Source organism: Dendrobates tinctorius, unplaced genomic scaffold, assembly GCF_039654945.1.
Source record: "Dendrobates tinctorius isolate UK_male_01 unplaced genomic scaffold, ASM3965494v1 ptg000083l, whole genome shotgun sequence".
Taxonomy (NCBI): Eukaryota; Metazoa; Chordata; class Amphibia; order Anura; family Dendrobatidae; genus Dendrobates; species Dendrobates tinctorius.
In genome coordinates, this window is record NW_027361751.1 from 29,314,944 (window position 1) to 29,339,167 (window position 24,224).

The 24,224-nt window shown below is 46.4% G+C and overlaps 1 protein-coding gene and 1 long non-coding RNA gene across 7 annotated transcripts in view; one reads left to right on the forward strand and one right to left on the reverse strand.

Annotated features, from left to right (window-relative positions):
* Positions 1–24,224, reverse strand: part of IPO11 (importin 11) — a 555,951-nt gene that overhangs the window by 397,324 nt on the left and 134,403 nt on the right. For all 6 annotated transcript variants that reach the window (XM_073584259.1, XM_073584261.1, XM_073584258.1 and 3 more), the window contains exons 10-12: positions 11,123–11,315; positions 3,801–3,953; positions 1,096–1,139 (exon numbers count right to left, since the gene is read on the reverse strand). In XM_073584259.1, the coding sequence (XP_073440360.1) occupies positions 1,096–1,139; positions 3,801–3,953; positions 11,123–11,315 (390 nt within the window). The remainder of the gene's footprint in view (positions 1–1,095; positions 1,140–3,800; positions 3,954–11,122; positions 11,316–24,224) is intronic.
* Positions 15,643–24,131, forward strand: LOC141097178 (uncharacterized). The gene is made up of 2 exons (XR_012233867.1): positions 15,643–15,896; positions 22,588–24,131. It is a non-coding gene; the product is annotated as an uncharacterized lncRNA (long non-coding RNA).

The window sequence follows — 24,224 nt, forward strand, 5'->3', positions numbered from 1 at the left end:
AAAGAGTATTGTGGATAGATGAGAAGAAGATAGAGATGTTTGGTAAAGTACATCATTCTACTGTTTACTGAAAGCGGAATGAAGCCTACAAAGAAAAGAACACAGTACCTACAGTCAAATATGGTGGAGGTTTAAAGAGGTTTTGGGGTTGTTTTGCTGCCTCTGGCACTGGGTGCCTTGACTGTGTGCAAGGCATCGTGAAATCTGAAGATTACCACAGGATTTTGGGTTGTAATGTAGTGCACAGTGTCAGAAATCAGGATTTGCGTCCAATGTCATGGGTTTTCCAGCAAAACAAAGACCCCCAAACATACTTCACGAAGCACCCAGAAATGGATGGAAAAAAAGTGGTGGAGAGTTCTGAGGTGGCCAGCAATGAGTCCGGATCTAAACCCCCACAGAACACCTGTGCAGATATCTTAAAATTTCTGTTGAGAGAAGACAACCTTCAAATATGAGAGACCTGGAGCAGTTTGCGAAAGAAGAGTGGTCCAAAATTCTCATTGAGAGGTGAAAGAAGCATGATGATGGTTATTGGAAGCAACTGATTGCAGTTATCTATTCCAAATGGTGTGCAACCAAATATTACGTTAAGGGTCTCAACAATTTTGTCCGGCCCATTTTTGATATTTTGTGAGAAATTATGTCCAATTTGCCTTTTTTCTCTTTTTTTTGAGGGGGTTGTTCCAATAAAATAAACACAAAGAAAATTAAACACAAAGTAAGGTTAATAATATAACTTTCATTACAAAATCTTCAGTTTTGCTGAAAACTTTCATCCATTAAGACGTTCACGTGTGTTTGTACATGGATGTATCATACCGCCAACAAGTTAATATGCAAAGGGCAAACTGTAGTAATACATAGCAAAAATTAAAGCTGAAAATCCATATAGAAAATTAAAGAAAGTATCCCGAAAAGGTCATTTTACTGGAGAACAGACGGGGATTAGGAAAGATGATATTCTGAAGAGAGACCCACAGGACCTAAAGGATGTAATTCTATAACATTTTCCTGTTTTAGCGCATGAGCAGCGATGATACCTATTTCATGAATTGTAAGAAAGGGCAAGGCTGAATAATTTAGGAAACATACCCTCAGACTGTACTTCCATGAGTCTCCACCACTTTCCTCCACGGCTGCAGAGAAAATGAGAAGAATTACTGGTAGGAATCTGAGACTATCAGTCCAATTCACAAATTACACAAACAATTCTCAGCACAATGTAAAGATGATCCTACAAGGACATGGGACGCATTAAACCAATGCAACACTAATGATGCAATTATCCCCTCACCTCCCCGTAGCCACCACTAGGGGGAGCTTAGGAAACAGCTGAACACAATTTTATTATTCAGTACGATGTATGGATGGTATGCGGCATACTCCTGGGCTCCCTCTAGTGGAAGCCGAAGGCAGACAGAATTTAACAGCTTAAAAGGCAATCATCATTTAAAGGGAATCTGTCAGCAGATTTCTTCTATGTAATCTGAAGACAGCATGCTGTAGTGGTTAAAACACAAATTTCAGCAATGTGGTTTTGTTTGCCTGCAATTATTATTTTAGCACCTAGAGCTTATAATTGTTGTGACCAAGCAGTGCATGCCTCCTGGACCAGCAATGCCCCCTCCAGTGATAGGCATCTCACTGTTTATGGACTTTATACATGGAGATCCTTGTGTGGGCGGGGTTAGCTTCCTCAGCTCTGCTTCATGCTAAATCTAAAAGCGCTGATTGTGTCACAACGGCTGCACCCAGTAATCTAAGTGATACATCGTTGGATTCAGCTTCTCTTTGCCTACACTACGCTGCTCTCGGATGAGGTAGCAAAAACCTGCTGACAAATACCCTTTATTAAGAAAATGCACATTTTAGAACAGTCACTATGTGTTGCTGATCGTGGGGGACTTTGTCCTGAGACTGCCACTGACTGGCCAACACACTGCTTTGAATTGTGTAGCTCCTGATTGAGCCATCCGTGTAGTCTCTGTAGACTGCTCTGTGGCAATAGAGGTGTACAAACCCATACACTTACTTAATGAGCCTGTGACCTGCTCACTGCTCATACAGCTGTGCACTGCAGACCGATCAGTGGGGGTCCCAGCACACCTCCTACCGATCAGTAGCACTGTGCTATATATACACACAGTGCCTTGCCTTGAAATAGTAATCACATTCCGTGAACCTTTCCACATTTTTTCGCGTTACACATAGAAACGTAAATGTATTGGATCGAGGCATCTGAGAACAGCAAATCAAAAAGTCTTGTCACAGATTCTCAATGGTATTTGGGTCTGGGCTATGACTGGGCCATTCACACACAGGACTATGCTTTGATCTAAACCATGCATTGTAGCTCTGGTGGTTTGTTTAGGGTCATTGGCCTGCTGGAAGGTGAACCTACACACCCCAGTCTCGGGTCTTCTGTAGCCTCTAACAGGTTTCCCTTCAGGATTGCCTTATATTTAGCTCCATCCATCTTCCCATCAACTCTGACCCGCTTCCCTGTCCCTTTAACTATATATTTGCAGTGGGTTTAGCGCAGAAGTGGGAGGAGAGAGCTACGCATGTGCAGCCACTTATCTATTTCGGATGGTGCGAGATAGGGCCTTGTCCTCAACACAGGTGAAGGTCCCAAAACTAGGACCCACATCTAGCAGACTTTGAAGGCTTATCTTGGGTTCCCACTTTGCCATAACACCTATTCACTCAGCCTGAAGAAGGACCTTAGTGTTAGAACTAGAAATTGCTAAAATGCTATTTGAGACCCTAATGACCTAAAAGTTCATTTCTGGAGACTAGGATCTAAGGGGTAACATTTCTCCTAGTGCAGAGTGACAAGCCAGGCCTGGCATGTCAGAGTGAGGAGACTTATACTCCATGCATCCTCTTCTGGGAAATTCACATACGGCAATGGCTGCCTGCTATAAATACAAGGGATGGTAATACCCATTAAAAATGAATGATGAGTACCACTTCTGTTATTGCCTATAGGGATAATAATGGCATGTGACCTCGATATAATGCATTGCTTTAATGTGTCTGGTTTTTATCGAAGGTATCAAATTTTTGACCAGCAGAAAAAAAAATAGAAGTCGCATCCGCCATGAAAGTTTAATAATTGTGTGCAATTTCAAGTCATTGCTCTCAAATAAGTCCACCGGTAAAAGGTTACAACGTGGAAATTAAAAAAGCAAAAATTGTGCTAAGCAGAAGTACAGAGTTGGGCAGCTTGGATCACACAGAGTCAGCGAGCAGCGCTGCCCACGTGAACGCAGACCCCGGAGAGATGGTCGCAAACAATTGATCACACACAGAAAGCAATTAACTGGTGGGCAGGACACATAGTGAAAATGTATAAACTCATTTCTCTAGAGAGCCAACTCTGGAACTTGGAAATCCAATATGACTCTCTCGGCGGAGCGGAGCCGCTGCGTGCTCAGTGATCATACCTCGTAACTAGGTGGCCAGGCTGTGATTAATGAATGTGGGACTCACTGAGCCGGGATTACCTCCGCTCATCTCAATGAGAGCCCGCGCGCAACACAAACGTCTGTAAATCTAATATGGGCACAATGGAGTTTAGTGGCAAATCTTATTATTAGTGGCGTGGGAAAGTGGATCAGAATAGCGGGACTAAAAACGATAAAAGAAATGTTAACCCAAGAAAGAAAATGATCAGCGTTCCCTCTACACCTTTCAACAAACGGTGAAATATTTTATAGTCAAAGACAACAGTTTGCAAAATGGCATAACAATGTAAAGGGATGTCCCATGAAGAGTTGGCTGTCCGCTCTTACCGAAGCCCTCGGGATCTTCCTCCCACATTGCCAGCTCTTCCTCACTGGGACGGAAGTAATGTGTAACCAGCCTGCGACATATCTCCATCAGCGTCGGGTACGTGAAGAAGGACATTTTTATTTGGTGAGCATTGATGGTTTCTGGTTTGCTGTCTGAAAAAATAAACTATTATGTGAGACGGTTTCAAATGTTCTAAGTAAAACTGCACGCAAAAAATCAACTTGTGGTGCATCTTGGGCTGCCCGTGTGCCACAGACTAAGTATGTCAGCCTGTGGTTGGTTCCCACCATAGTGCGAAGTCCTCCACTCATTAGAAAAATTGTGAGCGTGTCAGAAAAAAGGAGATTTTTGTGTACTCACCGTAAAATCTCTTTCTCTTAGCCTTTAATTGGGGGACACAGAACCTTGGGTGTTATGCTGCTGTCCACTAGGAGGCGACACTATGCATAATCTGAAAAAGATTAACTTTGGCTCCTCCTCTGCAGTATACACCCCTGGACGGCGTCAGCCTTCTCCAGTTTTGTGCCAAAGCATAAGGAGGAACGTAACCAAATAACATAACCATGCCTGTAAGAAGGCTACTATGTACGAGCTCAAAGAACAATATGAGAACTCAACAGGAAACAACGGCCCGTAAGGGCAACAGGGTGGGAGCTGTGTCCCCCAATTAAAGGCTAAGAGAAAGAGATTTTACGGTGAGTACACAAAAATCTCCTTTACTCTGTCGCCTAATTGGGGGACACAGAACCTTGGGACGTCCCAAAGCAGTCCCTGGGTGGGAAGCAGTGGACGAATATTGTGCTGACAGTCCCCTAGACTTGGGGTACTGCCGCCTGCAGAACCAGTCTACCCAGGCTCGCATCCGCTGAGGACTGGGTATGAACACTGTAGTGTTTCGTAAACGTGTGTAGGCTAGTCCAAGTGGCCGCCTTGCACACTTGTTGTGCCGAAGCCTGATGCCGAATGGCCCAGGAGGCCCCTACTGCCCGTGTAGAGTGTGCCGTGATACCGGCCGGAAGAGGGGAACTGTTAAGTCGGTAGGCCTCATGTATGGTGGACCTGATCCACCTGGCAAGGGTAGCCTTGGAAGCCGGCAACCCCTTGCGACTACCTTCCGGAAGAATGAAGAGGGAATCAGATTTCCGGAAAGGTGCAGTCCTGGACACGTAAATTCGCAATGCTCTGACGAGGTCAAGCGTATGCAGAGCCTTCTCCACTCTATGAACCGGAACTGGGCAAAGGGAAGGCAGTGAAATCTCTTCATTAAGGTGAAAGTTGGACACAACCTTCGGAAGGAAGGATGGTACCGTGCGGAGAACCACCTTGTCCTGGTGAAAGGCTAGGAAAGGCCGTCTGCAGGAAAGTGCTGACAATTCCGACACTCTGCGTAACGAGGTGATCGCCACTAGAAAAACCACTTTCTGAGACAGAATGGAGAGTGGAACTCCTCTAAGAGGTTCGAAGGGTGGAGTTTGCAATGCTGTCAGGACCAGATTGAGGTCCCACGTATCCAGCGGACGTTTGTAGGGAGGAACCAATCGGGAAACTCCCTGGATGAAAGTCCTTATTTGCGGTTTAATAGCAATGCGCTTTTGAAAAAGGACTGAAAGCGCCGACACCTGACTCTTAAGTGAACTTAAGGATAGCTTGGCATCTAGGCCCGATTGAAGAAAACCTAGTACCTTCGGGAGGGAATAAGGGAGTGGGACTTGTCCATGAGATTCGCACCAAGAAAAGAAAGCTCTCCAGGTACGATAATAGAGCTTGGCGGAGGCAGGCTTCCTTGCTCTGATCATAGTTGTAATGACTGCCGGTGAAAAACCTGCCTGGGTTAGAATCCAGGTTTCAAGGGCCATGCCGTCAAATTGAGAGCCCCTGAATTCTGGTGGAAGAACGGACCTTGAGACAGAAGGTCGTGACGGTCGGGTAGACGCCAGGGGGCGTCTGCCGTAAGTTGGACGATGTCGGCGTACCAAGTACGTCTGGGCCAGTCTGGCGCGATGAGGATGGTCGGAACTCCCTCTTGCTTGATCTTCCTCACGACCCTGGCGATTAGGGGGAGGGGTGGAAAAATGTACAGGAGTCGGAACTGGGACCAGTCCTGGACCAGGGCATCCGCTCCGAGCGACCGCGGGTCGTGTGTCCTGGCCATGAAATTGGGAACCTTGATATTGAGATGGGATGCCATTAGGTCCACATCCGGGGTTCCCCAGCGTTGACAGATCTGGTAAAAAATCTCGGGATGGAGAGACCACTCCCCCGAGTCCATTCCTTGCCTGCTGAGGAAGTCGGCTTCCCAGTTTTCTACACCCGGAATGTGTACCGCAGAAAGTACCGACCTTGTGTCTTCCGCCCAGCGGAGGATATGAGCCACTTCTCTCATCGCCTGGGCGCTGCGGGTCCCGCCTTGGTGGTTCACGTATGCCACAGCCGTGGCATTGTCCGACTGTATCCGTATGTGCGAGGCTGCAAGCAAGTGATGAAAGGCTCTCAGTGCCAAGAGAATGGCCCTGATTTCCAGAACATTGATGGGCAATGTCACTTCCCTCGGTGACCACTTGCCCTGTGCCCTGTGATGTAGGTGCACCGCCCCCCAGCCTGTCAGGCTTGCATCGGTAGTCAGGATCTTCCATTGTCCTGAGAGGAATGGCTTCCCTCGTGTAAGCGAGGTTGGTTTGAGCCACCAATGCAGGGACCTCCTGGTTGATGACGTCAACCTGAACTCCCTGTCGAGGGAGAAGGGGTTCCTGTCCCAAGATCTGAGCATGGCTAGTTGAAGGACCCTGAGGTGAAACTGGGCAAATGGCACTGCCTCTATTGCTGCTGCCATCCGGCCGAGGACTCTCATGGCAAACCGGAGAGATCGAGGAGGACTGCGAAGGAGTGTGCGAACTCCCAGACGGATGGCCAGTGTCTTGTCCTTGGGAAGGAGCACCAGGCCCCTGGCGGTGTCGAATACCATTCCCAGGAATGTTAGAGTCCGAGTTGGGATGGTCGACGATTTCTGTAGGTTGACTAGCCATCCCAGGCGACTCAGAGTGTCTAGAGTGATTGAGACACTGACCTCGCAGTCTTTGAAAGTGGGAGACTTGACGAGGAGGTCGTCCAGGTACGGGACGACTAGGATGCCTCTTGAGTGCAGGACGTCCATGGCGGCCGCCATGACTTTGGTGAACGTTCTTGGAGCCGTGGCGAGTCCGAACGGAAGGGCGACAAACTGGTAGTGGTTTTGGTTGACCGCGAACCTGAGAAACCTTTGGTGGGTGGGAGCAATTGGTATGTGGAGATACGCATCCTGTATGTCTATGGAGGCGAGGTATTCTCCCTGCTCCATGGATGCAATGATGGACCGGAGGGACTCCATGCGGAAATGACGGACCCGTACGTAATTGTTGAGCTGTTTTAAGTCCAGTATGGGTCGGACGCCGCCTCCTTTCTTGGGGACTACAAACAAATTTGAGTAGAATCCTCGGAATCTCTCGTTCGCGGGAACCGGCACCACAACTCCTGATTGAAGGAGAGAGGAAACCGCTTGGTGGAAAACACGAGCCTTTTCTGGTGGTGTTGGAGGAACAGAAAGGAAGAACCGGTTCGGTGGAACGGAAGTGAACTCTATCTTGTATCCGGAAGACACTATTTCCCTGACCCACCTGTCTTCTGTAATAGGCAGCCAGACTTGCTGAAAGAGTAAAAGTCGGCCGCCTACTGGTGGGGTGTCTTCCGGAGGTCTCGAGTCATGATGAAGTGAAGTTCTGAGGTTTTCCTCCCTTGGGTTTCGCTTGGCCTGCTTTCGACTGCCAAGCCCTGTCCGGTCGCTGCTGAGTCCGTGGGTTGTGGAGAACGGTTGCGGTTTTGCACTGGGCGCGAAACGGACCAGCCTGAGGAATTCCGAAAGGATCGGAATCGCGTCTGGTTTCTTCGTTTAAACGTGCATTTCGGTTTTAGTTGAGGGAGAGAGGTACTCTTACCCCCAGTGGCATTGGCTATCATGGTGTCCAACTTTTCGCCGAAAAGTCTTCCAGTAAAATACGGAAGTCGCGTGAGGGACTTCTTTGAGGCCGCATCCGCTTTCCATTCTCGCAGCCAGAGGATGCGTCGGATCGTGATGGCGTTTGATGCTATTCCCGCTACACCTCTGGCGGAATCCAGGGCTGCATGAATCATGTAGTCTGCTACCACTGCCATCTGGACCGCTTGGTCCGAGAGTTCAGGATTTGAAGCCTGAAGACCCTCCTGTAGTTTTTTGGCCCAAGCCAGGATGGCCTTGGATGCCCAAACTGAAGCAAATGCAGGGCCCAGAGAGGCGCCTGCCACTTCGAAAATAGAACGAGCCATGCGTTCTACTTGCCGGTCTGCTGCGTCCCTGAGGGTTGAGCTATCCGGCAGAGAGAGTAAAGTCTGCGCTGCTAGCCTAGAAACCGGAGGGTCCACTTCAGGTGGATCTGTCCATTGTTTGGTGTCTTTCTGTGGGAAGGGGTACTTCGCTTCCAAATATTTGCGATTAGCGAATTTTTTGTCAGGCTGCGCAAACTGTTTGGTAAGTATTTTCTCAAACTCATCGTGATTAGGGAAGACCTTAGGTGGTTTTTGAACACTTTCGAAGCAAATCCTATGTTCTGGGACTTCCGGGGGCGACTCTGGAATTTTTAGCACCCGATGAATGGCAGAAATTATGTCCTCAACTAGCGCTGTATTGCTAGGGGGAGAAGGTACCACGGACCTGACCGTTTCATTATCTGAGTCGGAGTCACAGATGCCCTCCGAATCCTGTGCCTCGCTAAGGTGATCCCTGGAGGGCGACCTGGGGCGGGGGTCTTCTGTGATGGGGGATCCCTGTGGTGAATTGCACTGTCTGTCTGTGGCAGGGGACTGCCCAGGAGACCTGGAATGACGCTGTCTCTCCCTAGAGGGGGACGACCTTGTGCTATAGTGCGACTTAGGTGATCGAGACCTGTGGGTCCGCTTACGACTGTGAGAGTCGGAAGCAGCATGTTCCTGAGACAAGCTGTCCGTTTGCTGTGTACCGTCCATAGCCGGGGCCCGACTCTGCAGAGCTTGCAGTAATGTAGCAGTTAGGTTGTCTATGGACTGTGACATAGACTGAGACATCTGAGTTGCCCATTCCGGCGTGGCCTGTGACACTGAAGCGTCAGTAGGGACTCCCTGGGGTTCTGACCCAGAGTTCTGGATGCAGTCCCGGCAGTGCGGATACGTGCTGCCACTAGGGAGCGTGGCTTTGCAGGCTGTGCAGAATGCATAGAAACATTCCTGCCTGGTTCTCTTCCTTGAGCCCGGCATAGTGCACAGAGGCTGGCTATAAGGGATCGTACAGGGGTGGCTACGCAGAGGGAACCCACAGAAAGCCTTATAGGAAGTATAGATTCACAGCTGAGTAATGAGAACCCAGCTGTGAGCTTACCCCACCGGTGTGCCCCTAGGTCCAGCGCCGACAGATCCAAGTTCTGTGCCCCCCGGAGACCGCTGTGATGCTCCTCTCCTGGATCTCATCCAGAAAAAATGGCCACCGGGGCTCTTAGGAGAGGGAGGAGGGGGCGGAGAGCTGAAAAGGGCGCGCTGGGCTGTGTAAAAACGCGCCCTTTCTGCCTCAATCCGCCCCTTCTATGACACTCCAGCGTGTCATTTTTGTCATCCGGGGGGCGGGCCGCGGGGCGGGGAAAAGGCGGCGGCTTCGGCTAGGCCGAAGCCGCGGCCTAAATTAGAAGCCTGATGCCCAGGAGGGCTCCAGAGCGGCGCGGTAGTCCGGGGGGGGGGGGGGGCGGATTTGTACCAGACCCCCCCAGAATGGTCGACTGGATAGCGGTGGGGGTAGCAGGGGTAGCGGTTTTTGTATGGGGTGCCCCTGAAGCGCTATGGAGCCGCTGCTGTTGCAGAGACAGGGACGCAGAAAAACCCTGTCTCTGCTGTGCCATCCAGTCCGCACCCTCCCCCGGCCCCAACAGGATCCCTCAGCCAGCCTGGGGTCCCTGGAAGCTGCGAAATGCCGCCTGATCTCCGACCCTACCTGAGGCGTCTCAACCTAATACCCCCTGCGGGGGATTAGGGAGGGTGCGTCTGTCACCGTCAGGGGGTCTTCATCCTCACCTCAACCTCAACCGGGTACCCCTAATAGGGGATCGAGGAGGGAGCCATGCCGGGAGTCTCGCTGGAGACCCACTTTTCTTCATCTGTATTTCCGTGAAAAAAAGGAAAAAAACGGAAGAAAAAAGGTGTGCCTCCTTGCGACACTAAGCAAAAAACTGGAGAAGGCTGACGCCGTCCAGGGGTGTATACTGCAGAGGAGGAGCCAAAGTTAATCTTTTTCAGATTATGCATAGTGTCGCCTCCTAGTGGACAGCAGCATAACACCCAAGGTTCTGTTTCCCCCAATTAGGCGACAGAGTAAAATACTCTTTTCTGAGAACAGGAGTACGCCACATTTGTGACCTTTTGACACTAGTTAGATGGTGCAAATAGATAAATAAATCCCTCATAGAATCTGCAACCAAAGACCTTGTCTTAAATGTCAGACTTGTGGGCCCGAGGTGCCTATTAATCTTAAGGCAAGCTGTCAGCAGGTTTTTGATATGTAATCTGAGCGCACCAAGATGTACGGGCCACGATCCTGATTGCAGTGATGTGTCACTTATTACTGTGTTTTTGTTTCAACACAATCAGTGTTTTATCATCAGAAGATTATCACTACAGGACTAGGTATCATGTGCCGGTTAGTCCAACCCCGCCCCCACCACTAATTAGCTGTCAGTATACAGTGCACATAGAAAGCTGCCAATCAGTGGTGTGGGTGGCTCTAAGATCTGCTAGACCTGCAGCAGAGACAACTGTGATTGTGATCACAATGGCTGCACCCAGTAAACCGAGTGATATTTCGCAGGAATCTACCAATTTGTGAAGGTGAGTGTTTCTTTATGGTTACAGACAACAAGCAGTGTTTGTGTAGCCTGACCTAAGAGTCAAGTTTATCTCCACATTCTGCACGCCTTCCTTTTACCAACCTAAGAAGGCAATAACGAGAGCAACATGGGACTGACCGCAAGACAAGACCACACACAACATACAGACAAAGAGAACGTCGTGTGAGCTGTACATGCAAAACGGGAGGATGGAATCAACACTATTTGCAACAGTGCTTAGGTTTTTTTGCATTTTTTTTATAGTATTTAAGCATATGTAAGTCACCTTTTAGAAAAAAAACATAAAATAAAAGTGTAGTATATGGGATATAGAAATAACAGTAAATAAAGACAATGGGAAGACAAACCACTGACTTCATTTGTTGTCCTGAAGAAAATAAAGGCAGTACCTTCAAAGTTTTTGGATGGCTTAAAAGAATCATTCTTCACAATCATCTTGATGAGACTCATGCACTGAACTATGAAACGCTCAAACACAATCCCATCCCCGGTCTGCGTAAAAACATAGCTGACTGCAAACTCCAGCGCTCTCTGGATCAAGGGAATGAACGCAAATGGATGCTGGTCAAGAAAATCTAAAAGCTTGGGGAAAAAAAAGGAAAGTTATATAAAAGGGAGATTCAGACTTGAATCTTAACTTACTTACAAAATAGTAAAATAAAAAGAATATTAAAGAAGCCCGCCTCCTCCTTTCACAGTTTTTATCCCCTTAATATATTGCAGTCATCATATTATACAGCACTGTGTGCTTACCATTGCTCATTTTGCCTTTCTACCCAGGTAATTTTTCTCTTTTCCATTAGGTCAATGACATCACATGATTAAAAACGACTAGCAGAATCCTTCTAAGCTCTATGTAGAAACAGGTCAATTTTCTGTGCATGAGTGTTTGCTCAGGCTTTCCCACTGCAGAAAGCCGTACCTCAGCTCACTTGCGTTTTTCCTTGCATTTTTGTATGCGTTTTTGTCTTTCTTTGGTATGTTAGATTAGATGGACAAATAAATAGATAGATATGAGATAGATGATTGATAGATAGATGATGGATTATAGATAGGCACAGTTGAAACTAGAAGTCTACACACTATATAAAAAGACACATATACATGTTTTTCTCAGTATCTGACATGAAATCAGAATAAACTTTTCCCGTTTTAGGTCAATTAGGAATACCATAATTATTAATATTTGCCAAATGCCAGAATAATGAGAGAAAGAGAGAATGTGTTAAGGCCTTTTTCTTACTTCTAGTTTCAACTGTAGATAGATAGATATGAGATAGATATCCATGAGATAATCAGTGCAGTGAGTATGTAGTTTACTGTACATGTATTTACCTAATAAATTACCGTAATGAAAAACAAAAAACAAAATGTGGTTCCCCCTATTTTTGATAACCAGCCAAGGTAAAGAAGACAGCTGTGAGCTGATATCATAGAATCATAGAATGGTAGAGTTGAAAGGGACCTCCTGGGTCATCTGGTCCAACCCCCTGCTCAAAGCAGGATTCACTAAGTCATCCCAGACAGATGTCTGTCCAGCCTCTGTTTGAAGACTTCCATGGAAGAAGAACTCACCACCTCTCGGGCCGGCCTGGTCAACTCATTGATCACCCTGTCAAAAAGTTTTTTCTAATATCTAATCTATCCTCCCATTCAGTTTCATCCCATTGCTTCTAGTCTTTCCTTGTGCAAATGAGAATAAAGATGATCCTTCTACAATATGACAGCCCTTGATATATTTGTAGACAGCTATTAAGCCTCCTCTCAGTCTTCTTTTTTGCAAGCTAAACATTCCCAAATCCTGTAACCGTTCCTCATAAGACAGGGTTTGCAGACCGGTCACCATTCTGGTCGCTCTATTCTGAACTTGCTCCAGTTTGTTGATGCCTTTTTTAAACTGTGGCGCCCAAAACTGGACACAGTATTCCAGATGAGGTCTGACCAAAGAGGAGTAGAGGGAAATAATGACTTCACGTGATCTAGACTGTATGCTTCTGTTAATACATCCCAGAATTGCATTTGCCATTTTTGCTGCTGCATCACACTATTGACTCATGTTCAGATTATGATCTACAGTTGTGGCCAAAAGTATTGACACCCCTGCAATTCTGTCAGTTAATACTCAGTTTCTTCCTGAAAATGATTGCGAACACAAATTCTTTGGTATTATTATCTTCATTTAATTTGTCTTAAATGAAAAAACACAAAAAAAAATTGTCCTAAAGCCAAATTGGATATAATTCCACACCAAACATAAAAAAAGAGGGTGGACAAAGGTATTGGCACTGTTCGAAAAATCATGTGATGCTTCTCTAATCTGTGTAATTAACAGCACCTGTAACTTACCTGTGGCACCTAACAGGTGTTGGCAATAACTAAATCACACTTGCAGCCAGTTGACATGGATTAAAGTTGACTCAACCTCTGTCCTGGGTCCTTGTGTGTACCACATTGAGCATGGAGAAAAGAAAGAAGACCAAAGAACTGTCTGAGGACTTGAGAAACCAAATTGTGAGGAAGCATGAGCAATCTCAAGGCTACAAGTCCATCTCCAAAGACCTGAATGTTCCTGTGTCTACCGTGCGCAGTGTCATCAAGAAGTTTAAAGCCCATGGCACTGTGGCTAACCTCCCTAGATGTGGACGGAAAAAAAAAATTGACAAGAGATTTCAACGCAAGATTGTGCGGATGTTGGATAAAGAACCTCGACTAACATCCAAACAAGTTCAAGCTGCCCTGCAGTCCGAGGGTACAACAGTGTCAACCTGTACTATCCGTCGGCGTCTGAATGAAAAGGGACTGTATGGTAGGAGACCCAGGAAGTCCCCACTTCTTACCCCGAGACATAAAAAAGCCAAGCTGGAGTTTGCCAAAACTTACCTGAAAAAGCCTAAAACATTTTGGAAGAATGTTCTCTGGTCAGATGAGACAAAAGTAGAGCTTTTTGGGCAAAGGCAAAGGCATGAACATAGAGTTTACAGGAGAAAAAAAGAGGCATTCAAAGAAAAGAACACGGTCCCTACAGTCAAACATGGCGGAGGTTCCCTGATGTTTTGGTGTTGCTTTGCTGCCTCTGGCACTGGACTGCTTGACCGTGTGCATGGCATAATGAAGTCTGAAGACTACCAACAAATTTTGCAGCATAATGTAGGGCCCAGTGTGAGAAAGCTGGGTCTCCCTCAGAGGTCATGGGTCTTCCAGCAGGACAATTACCCAAAACACACTTCAAAAAGCACTAGAAAATGGTTTGAGAGAAAGCACTGGAGACTTCTAAGGTGGCCAGCAATGAGTCCAGACCTGAATCCCATAGAACACCTGTGGAGAGATCTAAAAATGGCAGTTTGGAGAAGGCACCCTTCAAATATCAGGGACCTGGAGCAGTTTGCCAAAGAAGAATGGTCTAAAATTCCAGAAGAGCATTGTAAGAAATTCATTGATGGTTACCGGAAGCGGTTGGTCGCAGTTATTTTGGCTAAAGGTTGTGCAACCAAGTATTAGGCTGAGGGTGCCAATACTTTTGTCTGGCCCATTTTTGGAGTTTTGTGTGAAATGATCAATGTTTTGCTTTTTGCTTCATTCTCTTTTGTGTTTTTATATTTAAGACAAATTAAATGAAGATAATAATACCAAAGAATTTGTGTTTGCAATCATTTTCAGGAAGAAACTGAGTATTATCTAACAGAATTGCAGGGGTGTCAATACTTTTGGCCACAACTGTATTAGTATACCCAAGTGCTGTTGCTTAGCCCTATTCCTCCCATTCTGTATATGCTTTTTTCATTTTTATTGCCCAGATGTAGTACTTTGCATTTTTCCCTGTTAAAAACCATTCTGTTAGTTGCTGCCCACTGCTCCAGTTTATTTATATCTGTTTGAATCCTCTCTCTTCTCTAGTTTTAGCTATCCCTCCTAGCTTTGTGTCATCAGCAAATTTATTCAGTATACTCTCAATTCCTTCATCTAAATTATTGATAACGATGTTGAACAATACAGGGCCCAGGACAGAACTCTGTGGTACCCCACTTGAGACATTCTTCCAAATGCAAGTCTATGGGGAAATTCCAGACAGAAGACTGAGCGTTCCCGCAAGACAAACTGACATGCTGCAGCTCGGCAACCCGAACCACAGGTGATTTTATGCAGTGTGGAAAAGAATCAAAATGCGCATGGGATTTCTATTCATAATAAATAATCTTTATTTTTATATAGCGCTAACATATTCAGCAGCGCTTTACAGTTTTTGCACACATTATCATCACTGTCCCCGATGGGGCTCACAATCTAAATTCCCTATCAGTATGTCTTTGGAATGTGGGAGGAAACCCACGCAAACACGGGGAGAACATACAAACTCCTTGCAGATGTTGTCCTTGGTGGGATCCGAACCCAGGACTCCAGCGCTGCAAGGCTGCAGTGCTAACCACTGAGCCACCGTGCTATCCCATAGTATAGCATCTTGCAAATATTCTATTCACCTATGTCTATTCATCCCTTCTACTGTGCTTGTACTGATCAACAGTGTTTTGGATGCAGTGAAAATACGCTGCGCCCAGAAAAGTAGCATTACTGATCATGGGCATGCAATCCAATGTGAAGGGTTAAACTAAAATCAAAACCATTTTTTGTGCTTGTAACTCCATCTTGTTGTTTACAAGATAAATTCTGTAATTTAACTAAAGTTCATGGCTGTTATAAAACCAGACTGTTCCAGCCTGCACAAGATACAAGATATGAGACCCGGGGGTGTATTATTGTGTAAGACTCTGAAGAATGTGCTATTGTGCTCTTCTCTATGCTACGTAGATACGGACATATATGTAGTTTCCGGTTTTTCTGTATTTTCATAGGTCAAGTGTTGTATGCTAATACTATAAAAGAGGTGTCATAATAAACGGGGTTAGCAATCTGTCTTGATCCTCCCAAATAGAGACCCAACTCTGTCTGGTCATTCTCAATTGCTGGAAACGCACTGTGGATTAATTTGGAAATCACTTGGGTCAACCGTGAAGGGTCACTCTAGATCCTCCCTCAACAGCTTGGCTGTCCAATATGGGGCCCCCAAATAGGGACGCCTCTGTCCCTGGAGGACAACAAGACAAAGGACCCTCGGACCGGACACAGGCACTGGAAAATTGGGACTGATCATCCCCCACGATAACCACGGTAAGTTGGCAGTTATACTGTTGAGACTGACCATTTGGTGAGGTTTTCCTGTGTTTTTTGCTGCAAAGAGGATCTGAGGTTTGTCCCCGATGGTAGGGTGATTCTTGGGTGGAATCATATAGAGGTGCAGTCCCGTTGGGGGCCCAGTGTTCGAACCGTACCTCATAAGGGATGGACACCCCGGACTGACCAGTGATTGTGACTCTCTTTATAGTCAAAATATCCTGAAATCATGATCGCTGTTAGAATCAGGCGTTGGTGATGTGATCGAAGATTGGGTAGAATACGTAACTCAGGAATATATATATATATATATATATATATATATATATATATATATATATATAACCAGAGGTGTCCGGAGGGATAGTCTAAGACACCCTCCTCCTTTCACTGAGTACCGCGTTGGAATTTTGGGCATCCCAGAGGGGGATAGACCCGGTGGAACAGACTGTACGGCTGTTCCAGTAATGTGCACAACTGAAGCAAGGATATTTAGCGCTAAAGGAAAGAATCATGTTTCCGTGGAAGAAAAAAAAGAGTTTGGATTTGTGTGATGGATCGGATACTGTTAGTCTTATGATTCAAAGATGGGGAAAGAAATCTGTCAGGAATGCAGGAAAAATATTTTCAATTATGGGATTCCGTAAGGTCGGGAGGCTACAGCCTACGCTATGGGACGAAGGTATTAGGAAGAACAAAGGGAGGTTGACTGTTGATGGATTGCTTAAAGACGCTGAAGAATTCCGTGGCTTGGCACATGAATTGTGTGATGACGGTTATATAGAGGTAGAAGAGGAAGTGAATTCTGATTGTTTCTGTTACCACTATGTTGAAGGAAAATTGTCCACTACTATGACAAGGAATAAATGATTTGTGGTGCAAGAAGGAACTGAGAAAGTGACTGAGAAAGTAACTGAGAGTAATGTGCCAGAAAGACAAACAACTAAAATGATGATCTGGAACAAGGGGTCTCCCTTGTAGATAATAAGGTCCCTCCCCAGGAAATCAAGCCTCTCCTCCCGACTGTAAGCTCTGTGCCCCTCAACCCCAAGGCACTAATATATCCTGGGCTGCCAAAGCCCAGTGCACCCCCACTCTATGATCCTGCCGGGTGGATTTGTGACATATGCGCAGTTACTAATCCTCAGTGGAGATGTCACGGTCACGTGTGTCTGGACGCAGCGAGTACCGCAAGGCAAACCCATAAGACACCCGTGACCATGGATACAGCGCCACCAGTGGGGCGAATTTAAATAATAAAACGTGCAGCTGGATACGCCGCCTCCAACTGGCGAATTTAGGTATTACACGTTATACATACAGTAGTCTGGAAACCCCGCCTCCAGTAAGGAGAATTTAAATAATAAAGGGGGAACCTGGGTAACATTAACAATGGTGGGCCCTGCAATAGGGAATAGGGAAGTGGAGACCTCCTGAACTCCCCTGAGCCAGTGTCCCTGCACTCCTAACGTTCCCTATGCCGGTTCCGCACCGGGCGACGCACAGGAACCTAAAAACCCTAGCTCGCCCTGAACCTAAACCCTCACTAGGGAATTGGTCAGTGCGGAAACTAATCCCACCACTGCACTAAACACACATGAGGGAAAATGACAATACAGGGGAAACACCACTTAGCTTTGCTCTGTTGCGTACGCTCCTAGCAACAGAGCCCACCACCTGTGTGCATCTTCTCCTCCACCCGGATCCATCACCATAACTGGATCCTTCACCATAGTGCAGCCTTGGAGCATAGTCCACCACCAATTGCAGAAGTCCAGTAACAGAGTCCCAAAGATGACTTCAGCTCCTGCCCAAAAAGTCAAGCATGCTTGAGTCCAGCTCTCAGCAACCAAGTCCCGCATGCTGAGTGCAACTCTCTCCATAGTCGTCACTCCACCAAGCCATGCAAGCACTTCCTGCCGACACCATAAACTGTGACTCCACCACGCCATGCCAGCCCTTCTTGCAGACCACATAGCTGCCACTCGTTCCCTCTGGCTGGGCTGCGCAGGACTCATGTTCAGCTCCTTCCTCACCCAGGCTTGCTTCCCAAATGACGAACACAATATCACCAATAGTGATTGAACACACCTGGCTCTCTTTTATAGAGCCTCACACCTGATTTATTATTACGTGCACTAAACTAAAGAAACTAAAGTGCACTACCACACACCACCACCGGGGCAACTTAGAATGAACGACACCACGTGTAATAATTCTAATGGCCACCGGGGCAATCACATCACTTTGGCACCTAGCCAAAGGAAAAAAAGTTCACTTATCCATTTAAACTGTCAGATCCACGCTGGATCATGACAGGAGAGAGGACTCTTGCAATTGTGGAGCAAGGAGACCCGGAGTTGTAGTCCCAACCTTTCCCTTGCTAAATGCTGACGGCACCTATTATCAGCCACCGCCAGCCTCAGTCCCTGCTATGTCTAGTATTGCTAGTGGTTGTGAGTATCCACTCCCTCCTACTTTAGTCACCCGGTCAGAGACAGGATACACAGAAGAGACAGAAGATTTCCAGGATATGTATTCCAATGTTATTCCTGGACCCCACCGTCATGATGTGCTCTTTAGGATAGGGACAGGGGATCTCATGAAGCAGTATGTTGGGGCCATAGTAAATGCCACGAATAATCAACTCCGCCATGATGGAGGACTGGCCGCAACAATTTCACAGAAAGGCGGACCCATGATACAGGAAGAATCTAATTCGTATATACAAACGTATCGCCAGGTAGAAACAGGACAGGTCGCAGCAACCAAAGCAGGACAGCTGCCGCGTCAATATGTAATACATGCAGTGGGACTACGCTATAATCCTACCAACATTCCTAGGTCCCAACAATTGCTTACTGAGGCTGTCCAGAACGCAATCCTGTATGCCTCCTCTGTTCCCCTCGGTACGATGCCTCAACGTACAGTGGCCATACCATTAATCTCTGCCGGCATCTTTCAATATTCCAGGTTGATGCTGCCATGGTCATAGTATCAGCAATAGAGCGGTGTATACAGGAAAACCCCATAAAATTGGAGGAGGTCCGATTTGTCCTCGACAGCCGCCTAACGGCCCATCAGGCAATACAATCTCTAACTGTAACAGAGCCTCCTGCCTCGCTTCCGCAGCAATGTCTCTTGTGCCCGTACTACCGCCACCTCCTCCCGCCCCCGAGTCAATAATATCCGAGTTTGAAGAGGATGATGTGGAAACTACTCCTGACAGGCCAAAGTATACCCCCTTTACCCCATCCCAAATAGACACCCTTTGCAATCAAAGACTTCTCCCATGGCCTTCTACAGGCAAATAGCAGCGAATCGAGAGATTTATTCCACTCCCCGAAGAAATCTATTACACATACTTTGAGTAAAAGCTGGGGAGGGGTATTTTCCAATTATTGAGGGTGGCATAACGTATAATGTGAACCTGGATGGGGGAACCCATGAGAGTGGTGTCGATTTCTGCAATGCTTTAAAGGTTTGGGCACAAGATAGTCTAGCGGATCAAGCTACCTCTCTCACAGATGTCACACAGGACAAGGGGGAGACTGCCAAGAAGTTCTTTGGGCGTCTAATGGTGGTATGTAAAGATCTGGGATTCTCATTGTATAATAAAGCCCATACACCCCCTTTTTGTGGCAGCTTTGATGTCCGGGCCTTAAACCCGAATTGAAAGAGGCGATAATGTCAGTTAGACCTGACATCGAGAATTCCACTCCGGACGATGCATTAAAAGTATTAAAAAGTTTTCAGAAGAATTTAGCCCGCTCTGTATCAGCAGGAAAACCATAAAGCAGACCAGCAGCTGCAGGAGTTCCAGCTCCAGCCCCCACCCCAGCTGCAAGCACACAGCTCGTTCCTTATCAGTGGCCCACACAGCGGCCTCCAGGAACAAATACAAACGTTACTTGATAATGGTGCTCTGGTACCCTGTGTTTTTCCATGTAATATGCCCTTGTTTCCTGTTAAGAAAAAGACCCCGCCTGGCCATCCCCCTGTGTACCGGCTGGTACAAGATCTACGGACAGTTAATGCAGCTACTGTTCTGGAAACTCCAGTGGTGCCTAATCCACATACTCTTTTGTCCCAAATACCCCAGGATGCTGCTTGGGTTACAGTCATCGACCTTGCCAATGCCTTCTTTAGCATTCCGTTACATCCAGATTGTCAGTTTCTGTTTGCATTCACTTATCAGGGATGACAGTTAGCATGGACAGTTATGCCACAAGGGGCCCAAAACAGTCCCAACCAGTTTGCAAAAAACATGAGCGAGTGTCTTTTGCCCTGGCAGTTAGATCACCCTCAGGTCACGCTGCTTCAGTATGTGGATGATCTTTTGTTGTGTGCACGAACGGAGCAGGAAGCTATTGCTGCCACTGTTAGTCTCCTCAAGTATCTGGCAGATCTGATCTGTCGGGTTTCGGCCTCGAAACTTCAGTTCTGCCTTGGTCAAGTGATAGTCTTGGGTCACTGTCTCCTTCAGGGTGTCAGACACCTCACAGAAGAAAGAAAAATAGCTGTCAGCTCCCTTCCTTTCCCAATGTAACTGAACTCCAGCCTTTTTCTTGGACTATGTATTTATTAGCGTCAGTGGATACCGGATGCATCCCGCATAATGCAACCCCTTTACAATGCCTTGAAAGACGGCATAATGAGCTACAAGGAAAGATCACCGGTTTGTATGGAAAGCCTTTATCGTGCCTTCTCTGAATTAAAGCGGCTCATTGCTTCCGCCCCTGCCTTGGGCATCCCGGACTATACTCGACCGTTCCATTTGTATGTGTCTGAGAATGAAGGACACACAGCAGGGGTACTTACACAATCACATGGCAATAGGCAACGGCCAGTGGGCTATTATTCGGCCCGCCTCGACCCCGTGGCCCGAGCATCACCAAGTTGCATGAGGGCAGTTCACGCCACTCACTCATTGCTTGACAAGACTGCAGACCTAATACTTGGACATGAAACGCACATTTTTGCCCCGCATGACATTGCAGCAATACTGACACTTCAGCAACCAAGACAATTGACTGTGCAACGACATTTACGGCTGCAGTGTTCACTCCTTTTGCCTGACTATGTCAAGTTACATCACTGTACTACAATCAATCCCGCTACTTTACTGCCGGTCCCCAAGAAAGATGGCAGTGATGAGGATTATCTCCAACATGATTGTTCCCAACTTCTGACTGAAGAAACAGCTACTCCGCCAAGTGTGAGTGAGAATCCACTTCCAAATCCCGATCTGGTGTTATACACAGATGGTTCAAGATATGCTGATGAGTTTGGTAGATTCCACACGGGATATGCTGTTACCACAGAGGACACTGTAGTGCACGCAGCTGCGCTCCCACCCTCACAGTCAGCACAAGAAGCAGAACTTCAGGCTCTGTCTACTGCATGTATTTTGGCCAAGAACAGGCGGGCTAATATATACACGGACTCACGGTATGCATTTGGTATTGCTCACGATTTTGGGGCTCTATGGGCCAATCGAGGGTTTATTACTACTGCTGGAACCCCAGTGAAAAATGCTGAAGCTGTTAAAATCCTCATGGATTCGATCAAATTACCTACTCAGGTGGCCATTATCAAAGTTAAGGTGCACGGTCCTAGGAACAGTCCCCAGACTGTTGGTAACGCATTTGCGGATATGCAAGCAAAAGCCTCTTTTACCCATTGAACTAACCATACCAACTATGGTGACCACACGCTCTCAGCGTAAACAGTTGCAAGAAATGCTGACCTACGACAGACTGAAGTTTTCTGTCGGACCCCGCGAGACAGCTTAATGACAATGCAGAAAATGTCTCCAAAGGAAGAGGTGAAGCAATGGAAGACTGATGGGGCACGAATGGATAATGGTCTCTGGAAAAAGGACCAACTCGTGCGTCTCCCTAAGCGGATGTACCCTGCTATTGCCACATGGGCCTACACATCGAGGAAAGAATCAGGCCCTCGCACTGGTGCAAAAATTCTACTGGGCCCCGGGAATTTCCACAGTTTTGACAGCGCTCAACCGTGCCTGTAATATCTGTCAGACCTGCAATCCTGGTCAACTGCAACGTGTACCCCCGAAGCACCTTGCTAAGCCCGACTATCCTTTCCAAAGGCTCCAGGTGGACCATATCACGTTACCTAAGTCTGGAAGGTATGAATACTGTTTGGTTGTTGTTGACATGATCTCCAGTTGGCCGGAAGCATTCCCTGTTGCCAACATGACTGCAAAAACCACAGCGAAGAAACTGGTGATGGAAGTCATATGCAGATATGGGGTTCCAGAAGTTGTTGAACGTGATGAAGGTCCGGCCTTTTCTTCTCATGTGTACCAAGAAGTTCTGACAATGCTTGGATCCACTGTAGCCCTCCATACTCCATACCATCCACAATCCAGTGGGACAGTTGAGAGGCTTAACGGCACACTGAAGGGACAATTGACCATATTGATGCAGGAGACTACAGCTCCGTGGCAGAGCTCCTACCCATTGTATTATACCACATTCGTACAACCCTATGGCAAAACATGGCCTGTCCCCATATGAGATATTGTTTGGTGCCAGGCCCCCAGCTGCAAATTTCCAGCCTCGGCAGTTATCAGAAGAAATTGACCGTGCTGTTCAATGTGTTATTCAGCTTAGTAGAAATCTTGCTAACACCCATGCTCTAGTTTCTTCTTCTCTTCCAGATTCAGCAGAAACCGACACCTGTCATAACCTGAAGCCTGGTGATTTTGTAGTCGTGAAAAGGCATGTCAGAAAGCACGGACTAGAACCCTTGTATGACGGTCCCTATCAAGTCCTCCTCATCACCCCTACATCAGTGAAACTAGAAGGAAGACCGACTTGGATCCACGCATCGCACTGCAAGCTGGTTAAACAAGCCAATAGCAAATAAAGGGGGCATAATGTTTTGGGTTTTCGCATTTTCCATATTATTATTGGTAACTGCATGGGACAGCCTAAATTCCCTAACGTTCTTGAATAATAAGTTTATACAACATCATGAAAAATTACTAAGAGATTTGTTAGACAAGTCACTCCGCCCTTCAGGGAGACCAAATATAGTACAGATGAGTGTGGCCAATAAAGTTGTCAGTTCTGTTTTCATTTACCCTATGATTACACAAATGTGGGATAAATTGGTTAGGGCCACAGACTATCTAGATGATCAAATTTGGGATATATTAGACATACTTAATACTACTGTTGCTGTCCAAAATCAACTTATCATAGTCGCTAATCAACATACTATAGTGCTGGACTACTTAACAGCAGCACAAGGTGGTATGAGTCAGGTCATTGGACCTGCTTGCTGTCATTATATAGATACTAACAGTACTTTGAAGTTAAAGTTGGAAGATATTCAAAGACTCAGAGATCAATATGATAAAAACAATGATCGTAATAAGGACAGTTGGTGGCCAGACACCTTCTCCTTTCTCAATCCAGCCAATTGGTTTAAGGGAATTGGGTGCTGGATAGCTGGGATCTTACAAAGCTTGTTACACATTGCTGCCTGTATCCTTGTTGCATATGTGATACTAAAACTTGCTCTTTGGTGTATTTCTGTAATATATTAGGAAATTCTGCACTAGGAAAGCTAATGATGATACCAAAGGCGTCGTCACCCCTGCTCTTCTCTACACCGATCTCAAAAGGTTACTTGATGAAGATGTTGAAGCCAAGCGCATGGCTACCTTCAAAAGATCTCCACCACGGTCATCAAAAATTGTTATTCGGAAATTGCAGCAAACAGGGGGATGGGTGCGCCGCAAAAGCCATGACTGATAAAACGGCATCAGCCATGTAAAGACCAGTACCCCTCGAGCTTATAGCTTGGGATAGTACCTCTGCTAAGTCTGTTGTGTGTTAACAAAATTTATCTAGAGGGGATTGTGAAGGGTTAGACTAAAATCAAAACCATTTTTTGTGCTTGTAACTCCATCTTGTTGTTTACGAGATAAATTCTGTAATTTAACTACAGTAAAGTTCATGGCTGTTATAAAACCAGACTGTTCCAGCCTGTATAAGATACAAGATATGAGACCCAGGGGTGTATTATTGTGTAAGACTCTGAAGAATGTGCTACTGTGCTCTTCTCTATGCTACGGAGATATATGTAGTTTCCGTTTTTTCTGTATTTTCATAGGTCAAGTGTTGTATGCTAATACTATAAAAGAGCTGACATAATAAACGGGGTTAGCGATTTGCCTTGATCCTCCCAAACAGAGACCCATCTCCGTCTGGTCATTCTCAATTGCTGGCAACGCCCTGTGGATTAATTTGGAAATCACTTGGTCAACCGTGAAAGGTCACTCTAGAT